This window comes from Triticum dicoccoides, chromosome 5A (assembly GCF_002162155.2).
Source record: "Triticum dicoccoides isolate Atlit2015 ecotype Zavitan chromosome 5A, WEW_v2.0, whole genome shotgun sequence".
Taxonomy (NCBI): Eukaryota; Viridiplantae; Streptophyta; class Magnoliopsida; order Poales; family Poaceae; genus Triticum; species Triticum dicoccoides.
In genome coordinates this window covers 155,997,044-156,007,231 of record NC_041388.1, presented here as the reverse complement: position 1 = coordinate 156,007,231, position 10,188 = coordinate 155,997,044, and the positions used below count along the sequence as shown (strand labels likewise).

Here is a 10,188-nt window from a genome sequence, read left to right as displayed (position 1 = left end):
CAAAGGTGATCTAGGAGTAGATCACCAGATAGCGGTCAAAATTATCCTTAGAGGAATAAGGAAATGTTTCTCGGTTATGGAGGTGATAAAGAGGTTGACATAAAGAGTTACGTCGATGCAAGCTTAACACCTATCCGGATAGCTCTGAGTAGAGATACCGGATACGTATAATGGAGCAATAATTTGGAATAGCTCCAAGTGGAACGTAGTAGCAACATCTACAATATAAAGTTTTGCGAAATACATAGGGATCTGAATATGGCAAGACCCATTGACTACAACCTCTCTCACAAGCATAACATGATCAAACCCAGAACTCTTTGAGTGTTTATCACATAGTGATGTGAACTAGATCATTGAGTCTAGTAGACTCTTGGATGTTGGTCACATGGCGATGTGACCTGTGAGTGTTAATCACATGGCGATGTGAACTGGATTATTGACTCTAGTGCAAGTGGGAGACTGTTGGAAATATGCCCTAGAGGCAATAATAAATTAGTTATTATTATATTTCATTGTTCATGATAATCGTTTATTATCCATGCTAGAATTGTATTGATAGGAAACTCAGATACATGTGTGGATACATAGACAACACCATGTCCCTAGTAAGCCTCTAGTTGACTATCTCGTTGATCAATAGATGGTTACGGTTTCCTGACCATGGACATTGGATGTCGTTGATAACGGGATCACATCATTAGGAGAATGATGTGATGGACAAGACCCAATCCTAAGCCTAGCACAAGATCGTGTAGTTCGTTTGCTAAAGCTTTTCTAATGTCAAGTATCATTTCCTTAGACCATGAGATTGTGCAACTCCCGGATACCGTAGGAGTGCTTTGGGTGTGCCAAACGTCACAACGTAACTGGGTGGCTATAAAGGTACACTACAGGTATCTCCGAAAGTGTCTGTTGGGTTGGCACGAATCGAGACTGGGATTTGTCACTCCGTGTAAACGGAGAGGTATCTCTGGGCCCACTCGGTAGGACATCATCATAATGTGCACAATGTGACCAAGGAGTTGATCACAGGATGATGTGTTATGGAACGAGTAAAGAGACTTGCCCGTAACGAGATTGAACAAGGTATCGGATACCGATGATCGAATCTCGGGCAAGTACAATACCGCTGGACAAAGGGAATTGTACGGGATTGATTAAATCCTTGACATCGTGGTTCATCCGATGAGATCATCGTGGAGCATGTGGGAGCCAACATGGGTATCCAGATCCCGCTGTTGGTTATTGACCGGAGAGTTGTCTCGGCCATGTCTGCATGACTCCTGAACCCGTAGGGTCTACACACTTAAGGTTCGATGACGCTAGGGTTATAGGGAAAGTATGTACGCGGTTACCGAATGTTGTTCGGGGTCCCGGATGAGATCCCGGATGTCACGAGGAGTTCCGGAATGGTCCGGAGGTAAAGATTAATATATAGGAAGTATGGTTTTGGCCACCGGAAGTGTTCCGGGCATCACCGGTAGTGTACCGGGACCACCGGAGGGGTCCGGGGGTCCACCAGGTGGGGCCACCAGCCCCGGAGGCCTACATGGGCCAATAGTGGGAAGGGACCAGCCCCTAGGTGGGCTGGGGCGCCTCCCACCAAGGCCCAAGGCGCCTCCAAGAGGGGAAGGGGGCAAACCCTAGGGCAGATGGGCCCTAAGGCCCACCTCAGGTGCGCCTCCCCCTCTCCCCCTTGTGGACGCCACCCTAGATGGGATCTAGGGCTGCCGCCACCCCTAGGGAGGAAACCCTAGGTGGGGGCGCAGCCCTCCCTCTTCCCCTATATATAGTGGAGGCAAAGGGGCAGCCCAACACATGAAGTTCCTCCCCTGTTGGCGCAGCCCTACCCCTCTCCCTCCTCGTCTCTCGTAGTGCTTGGCGAAGCCCCGCTGGAGTCCCGCGCTCCTCCACCACCACCACGCCGTCGCGCTGTTGCTAGATGGAGTCTTTCCCAACCTCTCCTTCTCCCCTTGCTGGATCAAGGCGTAGGAGACGTCACCGGGCTGCACGTGTGTTGAACGCGGAGGTGCCGCCCGTTCGGCACTAGGATCGTCGGTGATTTGGATCACGACGAGTACGACTCCATCCACCCCGTTCACTTGAACGCTTCCGCTTAGCGATCTACAAGGGTATGTAGATGCACTCTCCTTCCCCTCGTTGCTAGATTACTCCATAGATTGATCTTGGTGATGCGTAGAAAATTTTGAATTTCTGCTACGATCCCCAACAAAAACGTGACGAATCTGGAAATGCAGTCTGTTCGTCCGCCACACATCCCTAGCACAGCAGACATGCAACAATCCCCCTCCGGATCGTTTTTCCGAAAACGTCAAACACCGGGAATACTTTCCCGGATATTTCCCCCCTTCGCCGGCATTGCCTACTACTTGTTAGGTCACCCCTAGCACCGCGTATTGCTATGTTATGCTTTTGTGTTTCTTTGATTGCTATATTATTTATTTGTGTTCCCCCTTCGTTACTTCTTTCCGGTAGACCTCGAGACCGCCGCCGATACCCCCTGATCGACTACGTCACGGACGACCCTTCTTCCTGTACAACAGAGCTTCCAGGCAAGCCCCCATGTTCATCCCGACATTGCCTACTCTTTCCCTCTACTGTTTGCATTAGAGTGGTGTAGTTGTTACTACTTTCGGATGGACGTATTTTGTTGCATAGCCTGTCCTTGTTACTTCTGTTGTTACCTTTACCTGCAATCCTAAATGCTTAGTATAGGATGCTAGTTTATCATCAGTGGCCCTACACTCTTGTCTGTCTGCCATGCTATATTACTGGGTCGTGATCACTCGAGAGGTGATCACGGGTATATACTATACTATTACATACTTATGCTGATGATTCGGAGATGATGGCTAAAAGGGCAGGTGGTTCCACCCAGGTAGTGGTGGGCCTGGGTTCCCGGCAGCCCCCTGATGGTTACTTTGTGGCGGAGCGACAGGGCAGCTTGCGACCACCTAGGAGACAGGTGGGCCTCGTCCCTGGTCGGCGTCCGCGGATACTTCTAATAACACGCTTAACGAGATCTGGATACTTGATCTGAGTCTAGCCACTGGCCTATACGCACTAACCAACTACGCGGGAACAGTTATGGGCACTCAACGTCATGGTATCAGCCGAAGCTCTTTTTGACGTCAGTGGTTGAGCGGCGCGCGGCGGATTGGACCGTAAGCCTGCGCTTGTATTAAACAGGCTAGGTCTGCTTCCAGCCGCCCTCGCAACGTGCATGAGTGCAATGGGCGATGGGCCCAGACCCCTACGTGCTTAGGATTTAGACCAGCGTGCTGACCTCTCTGTTGAGTCTAGGTGGGGCTGCAACGTGTTGATCTTTCGAGGCCGGGCATGACCCAGGAAAGTGTGTCCGGCCAGAGGGATCGAGCGTGTTGGGTAATGTGGTGCACCCCTATAGGAAAGTTTATCTATTCGAATAGCCGTGTCCCTTGGTAAAAGGACGACCCAGAGTTGTATTCCGACATTATGACACCTAGAACCAGATACTTAATTAAACACACCCTTTCAAGTGCCAGATACAACCCGGTGATCGCTCTCTCACAGGGCGACGAGGAGAGGATCGTCAGGTAGGATTATGCTATGCAATGTTCCTTGATGCTGCTCTTGCTACTCTCTTCTACATGCTTCTAGATGGAGGTTGCCAGAAGCGTAGTCTTCAATAGGACTAGCTACCCCCCTCTTATTCTGGCATTCTGCAGTCTAGTCCACATATACTACCCTTTTCATTGATACCAATGCATATGTAGTGTAGATCCTTGCTTGTGAGCACTTTGGATGAGTACTCACGGTTGCTTTGCTACTTCTTTTCCTCCTTTTCTCGGTTATTGCAATCATATGATGGAGTCCAGGAGCCATAGGATCCCGAGGATGATTCTACGTATTGTTCGGCTTCGAGGAGTAGTTAGGAGGTCCCAGGCAGGAGGCCTCGCCTTTTCGATCGTTGCTACTTTTGTGCTAGCCTTCTTAAGGCAAACTTGTTCAACTTAATGTTTGCACTCAGATATTGTTGCTTCCGCTGACTTGTTTATGATCGAGCACTTGTATTCGAGCCCTCGAGGCCCCTGGCTTGTAATATGATGCTTGTATGACTTATTTGTTTTTAGAGTTGTGTTGTCATATCTTCCCGTGAGTTCCTGATCTTGATCGTACATGTCTGCATGTATGACTAGTGTATGATTGAATCGGGGGCGTCACACATCCTCTCATGCATCTAGCGATCGAGAAGCTGGATGTCCCGGCCATGGCGTTGGAGCCGCAGATCGAGGACGCAAAGGACGAAGCTCATCCGTGGCATGCACTAGTTTGACTGACATCGTCGGCTACAGCCAGCGGAACCATCTCGGCAGCGTATGTCGCTAACAAATCTTGCTCCACCATCGTCAGGTCCAGCTCCTTCAGCGCCGGTGGACACACCTGGTCCTTCTCCTTGGTCCTCACCGGCGCCAACATGAGGAGGAGTTGGTCGGCGGGGCTACGGCCGCTCCTGGACCTCGCCTCCAGGGAGGAGGGGACATTGGAGCGCCGCCCGTGCATGCTCAGCTCCCATGCCGGATGCGCGATATGCACGCATGACACAACAGGCCGATTGTGGGGCTTCGTGTCATCGCCGGAGCATGCATGGCCACGCCAACACGGAGTGAGCAATGGCGATGAGCGGGTCCCTTATTAGTTGTGTGTGCGACGTTAGATGGAAAGCGAGAGCTCACGTGCAAAACATGCATGGCTGGTGACGGAATTTGGGAAGAAGCTCGTCCGCGATGTGATCTTGTTGTGTGATGAATAGAAGAAAAAGGCATCCTTTTTGACGGATCGGAGCTCGTTGCACTGCGGGGCGGCGGGGGAACTGCGCTGCAGTTTCAGCGGCCTCGATGATTTTTCCATGCATGCGTCACTCCAGCGAGCAGTCCGCCAATGCCGATTCTTCGCGTCGTCGGCGCGTCGCGTGCAGAGAGAGCGAAGCGAGAGAGAGAGGAGGAAAAGATGCGGGCCTTTCTTTGTGCCGCCTCCTATTGTCGAGTATGGTCTATTTTAATGTGGACTTCCTTTGCCACTTGTTTTCATCTTTTGAAAATTCTTGTATTCTGCTCACCATGGTTATTTAGACATGTCATTGCTCACAATAATATTCTCCTACATTTCTCATTGTTGCTTAATAACCTGCAGATCTCAACAGGAGTCAAATGAATTTAATTCAGGTGTGGGGTAGTGCGGATTCATTCGACAGAACAACATGGGCCTTTGTGCAAAAATGCCAGTGCTGACCGGTCCAAGCTCTGAACTGCCACTTGTCGCGCTGTCATTCGCTTTGGACTAAAACATCACATAGGGGTGCAAGTTTTGGAAGGCCTTAGTTCACTTTTGCAACTTTTGGACTAAATCATCACATTCCCTGCAAGTTCATGGATCTGGAGTGCTATTACCTCTTCTTTATATGAACAGATGTATACTATATAAAAAGCGCCCGCTAGGTTTGAATTGCTAAAGTCATCATCTTTTCTCACCGGATCATGCCGTTGCGGAGGACCACGTCAAGCCTTAGCCAAAAGAAGAGTAGCATCCCAACAAGAATTTTGAACGAAAAAAGTGAGGAAAGCAGAGCAATTGGATGGTTAGAGAGACGGTATAACCGGAAACAGAAACTGAAGCCGTCAGCAGGTAAATGGGCCGGCAGGGTCACTCCAGCAGGCCCAGAAAGGAAATCTTCGGGTCGTGAGAGGATCTTTTTACAAACCCCCTGTCTTTCGCCCCTGATCCCGCATCCGGCATCTCCCACTTCTCCTCCGGCATCTGCTGCGACCCCGCGGCTGCCTACATCGTCTCCGGCGAGCTCCCCTGCCCCGCCAAGCAAGGATGGTAAGGGCATCAAAGATTTATGTCTTCTCCGCGCAGCGGTCTGTGCGATCTCCTCATTCTGCTCGCGTCTTGAGGATTTGCGCCGGGTTCTCATATTCCCCTTGTGGTACTTGATATGCATGCATAAGCAATCGATTTCGATTGATACTAGGCGATGCGGGGTAGGGGTGTTTCGATCGAACCTACCGAGATCTGGCTTCCGGGACGGGGCATCAGTAGGGCGTTGATTTGAGAATTTTTGGCTGCGGTTTTCGGTGATCGATCCGCGTGGCTCTGTGCTGTGATGATCTGCGAGTTTCGGTTAGGGCATATTTACCTTGGATAAAGATCATAGATTTTCATACTTCAGGTTAGTTTTCGACGCAGATATGGATCAATAATCCTAAAATTATGGTGGATCTGTAGGTGGTTTGCTATTTTTAACGCACAGATTTTAGCCCTGATTAGTGCACTAGCACGTGTACAATCTGTTTTCTTGCAAAGCTGGACATTGATACGTTGGCATGAACGTTGCCTAGTCCATTGGGTGTAATGGTGAAGAGAACATGTGCGTTCTAACTAAATGCCCACTGAAATACTCCCTCCGTCCGAAAATACTTGTCATCAATCAAAATGAATAAAAGGGGATGTATCTAGACGTATTTTAGTTCTAGATACATTCCTTTTTATCCATTTTGATGACAAGTATTTTCGGATGGAGGAGTAACTCTTTAAGATTTTTTTTTCACCCACAATCTCCTTTTTTTTCTCCTTTAGACCCAACGATGCTGATGATTTTGAATTTTGAACCGTACAAAGACTGAAAAATAAATGGCGATCTAACATATACTCCCTCAGTACCTAAATATAAGTCCTTTTAGAGATTCCAATATGGACTACATATGGAGCAAAATAGGTGAATCTACACTCTAAAATACGTCTATATACATCCGTATGTAGTTCATATTGAAATTTCTAGGAAGACTTATACTCCCTCCGTAAACTAATATAAGAGCGTTTAGAGCACTAAAATAGTGATCTAGATGCTCTTATATTAGTTTAGAGAGGGAATATTTAGGAACGGAGGCAGTAGTATTGACCATCTTTTTACCGAGTATATTGCTTTCTCATCAGAGCCAGTCTTCTGCAAGTGCTTTCTCAGAACTCCCGCTTATGTATGTAGTCTATTGAAAAACTAGTCCAGTATCGAGTCCTGTTATATTGACCATTAAGCTCAAGAAATAAGCATTATGAATTTTTAGCTTCAGCATTTCAGTACTACGATTATAACATGTATTTTACGTAAGATGCTCATTGTAAGGATTGAATTATTTTATTGTTGGCTTTGTTGCTTACTGTTAGGAAGTGAAATAGAAGCTGGGGTTATTTTTTGGGTTGTTTAATAAGAATTTTTTGTTAATACCAATGCCTATGCAACCTGTTGAATATGAATCTTTGCCAGTCTGAAGGATAATGGTTCATCAACCTTTTAAATGCTAAATAAACATCGTGTTTGTTAACTCTTGTTCTTGGACATGCCTGGGTACTCGTGGCTCCTGATGCTTTTGCCTTGAGTCTACAGCTCGTTGCTTTCTGAATGTCTCATGCTGTGCTGCAGTTGCGAATCTGCAATAAATTGATCTTGCTAATTGATGCCCTGCTTTGGTAACTACCATCTACTACCTCTGTTAGGGCTCTACTTGCTGTTGAGCTACCACCGTTTGATTTAGGGGAAGAGCTGTTTATGAGCATTTTAAGGTCGGTTGGAGCACAGACCCCAGTATAGAATATATTTTTGAGTATGTTGGTAAGGTCCGGTCATCCGCTTCTGTGCTTGCACTTCTGCGTAACTAGGGGTGCAATTAAAGCTCTTCAAGCAAGCCAGTAAACCAATTCTATATGCTTGTTCTGCTTGTCCAAAAGAGACTTAACTATTCTAGTTACGTTACGAGTTTAGCAAAAATCCACAATAAGTAGCTTTCCCCCCTTCTGATGCTTGTTTTGCTTTTTACTTGTGAATGAACCCATTACGTTTTTTGAAAGAAGCAAGCATAAAAGGCTATCAACAAAAGTGGAGTTAGTTGGTCAGGCTGGCCAAGCCAATGATGCTAATTTGTGGTAATAATAGTTTTCAACCGTTAATGTGAAAATTGAATAGTTAAGTTAGAGAGAACCAGTAAATTCTATGATGTGTTATGATTTACGAATCATCATTATCGGCAGAACAATTCCAAAATACTGATTAAGTAATTGATACCATCATTAATATTTATCATGGGCGTGAGGAAGATTTAATTTTCACATGATTTAGGTGCGATCCTTGTCATAACTGATTAATGCTAACTGCATGAGAATATATATTTTTGGTAACCAAATATTTTGTTTGTCTATATTGTGTTTTCGAAGAATAAAATAGATATCTTATCTGAGGGATTTAAATGCGTTTGTGCTATCTCTGTCCATGGCATTTTGTTATGTTCTGTATACTAAATTGGTTTCATTTCCTCTGCAGACTACTTCAAGGCGTCTTGCTGACAGGAAGAGTGCGAAGTTTCAGAAGAACATCACAAAGAGGGGCTCAGTGCCTGAAACTACTGTGAAGAAGGGGAATGACTATCCTGTTGGACCTATCGTGCTTGGATTCTTCATCTTTGTGGTCATAGGATCATGTGAGCTTCCTACGTAACCTTTTCTAATCTCCCTTCTGTTTGATCCTTTCAGGTATCCTTATGCTGCATCTTTTCTTTGTGCACAAATCTACCATATTCTATGTCTCTATAGCTACTGTAAACAATGAGTTAACTTTTGTGAGTTCTGACAGTTGAGCATGGATGACATGCTGGCTCTTTAAAAGAGTTACACCCTATTCAGTGAACCTTTTCTTCCTCCATCCAGATTAACCCTGCGATTGGTTCTGGTAGACATACCATTGCTCGAAACATCTCTATAGTGGCAAAAGGGACCAGTCAGCACACTAGCCCAGTGTTCTCTGCCCCACTGCCAATTTAGGTCGGGGTTGTCACTTGTCAACCTCCAGTGAGTGACACAGTTGCTGTAGCTAAGCTGTAGTGTACTTTATTAGCAAATCCTCCAGAGAAGATATCCGCTCTCAGCTATGAGCAGTTCAAGCTGGTAGAAACTGCTTGCTTGTCCACTTATTCCATGATGCTTTGCGGCACTCAGTAACCTCTGCTACCACTTACTTAACTCGTGCAGCCCTCTTGTCATCTCCACTCAGTCCACAACTTCCCCTGATTTCTTGAAGTTCCCTTCTCATTTGTTTTTAGAGCTGCAAAAGTACACCATTCATCCCAGGCTGTCCTTTATAGAGTTAGTCTCTGACTTGCTCATTTTGGAGTTCGGGATGCAGAGGGACATCCTGAAATGTGAAATGCAAATGAATTCAGAGAAAAGTCTGCAGTGAAACTTCAAATGATTCAAGAAGGGGAATGACTATCCTGTTGGACCTACCTGGGATCAGTTGTTTCCATCTCTAGGCTGGCAAAGCATGACTGTGGCTCTATAATGGACAATCTGTATTCGCTCAAGACATCATGAAGCTTTCCAAGTGAGTTCTCCACCTACCTATGGTTGGTGTCTTCATAAGGGAGGACCAATTAGTCTTCCTAAGGCTTTTAAATGGGTCCCCATTAGTGGCCTAATTCGCTTATCTGATTAAGGGTTGGTTGTAACTAGGCTCTAATTTGGTTATGGTCTAGCTTGGTTGAGGCTATGAAGCTCCGACTTCAGCTTGAAGACCCTGTAGTGTTTCAGAGTAAGGATATCATTACCCTCCTTCGTTCAACTTTTATCCTCAACAAAATAACGAGCCCAACTCCTTTTGTTCATTTTTTATCCTCAACGAAACAACGAACCCAACTTCTTTGTTCATTTCTTATCCTCAACAAAATTACGAGCCCAACTCGAAATCAAGTTTCGCCACCGCATCTGCTCTGATGAGCAATCACTGAAGGATCCACTGCGACTGTTACACTTAGACTCAGGAGGAGGAGGAGGTCAAGCCCCTTGAGTACTTGATTCGATTGGCCTCACCAAACCTGGAATGTTAAATCTCGATATGACAGCAGTCCCGCTGTCATGAGAAACTTACTGCTGTTTGATTCTGTGCACCCCAGGCAGAGGTGAAATAACATGTATTTTGGTTTATCATTCAAGCATTGATTTTGCTCTTACTTTGCCCTTGACACTAAGGAGGTGTTTGGTTCGCAGTTTTTTGTCTGGTATCTGATTACGATGCTACCTCGTACCATTACTTGTGTTTGGTTTTCTTTCTCTGTAAACAGATCCCAGCTCAGTTTTAGC

General features: G+C 46.2%; 1 protein-coding gene across 1 annotated transcript in view; it reads left to right on the top strand.

Annotated features, from left to right (window-relative positions):
- Nucleotides 1-5,729: 5,729 nt before the first annotated feature.
- The window catches only part of LOC119300620 (probable stress-associated endoplasmic reticulum protein), a 6,014-nt gene continuing 1,555 nt past the window's right edge, over nt 5,730-10,188 (top strand). Inside the window, exons 1-2 of the mRNA XM_037577523.1 lie at nt 5,730-5,886; nt 8,378-8,534. Of these exons, the coding sequence (XP_037433420.1) occupies nt 5,884-5,886; nt 8,378-8,534 (160 nt within the window). The 5' untranslated portion in view covers nt 5,730-5,883. The remainder of the gene's footprint in view (nt 5,887-8,377; nt 8,535-10,188) is intronic.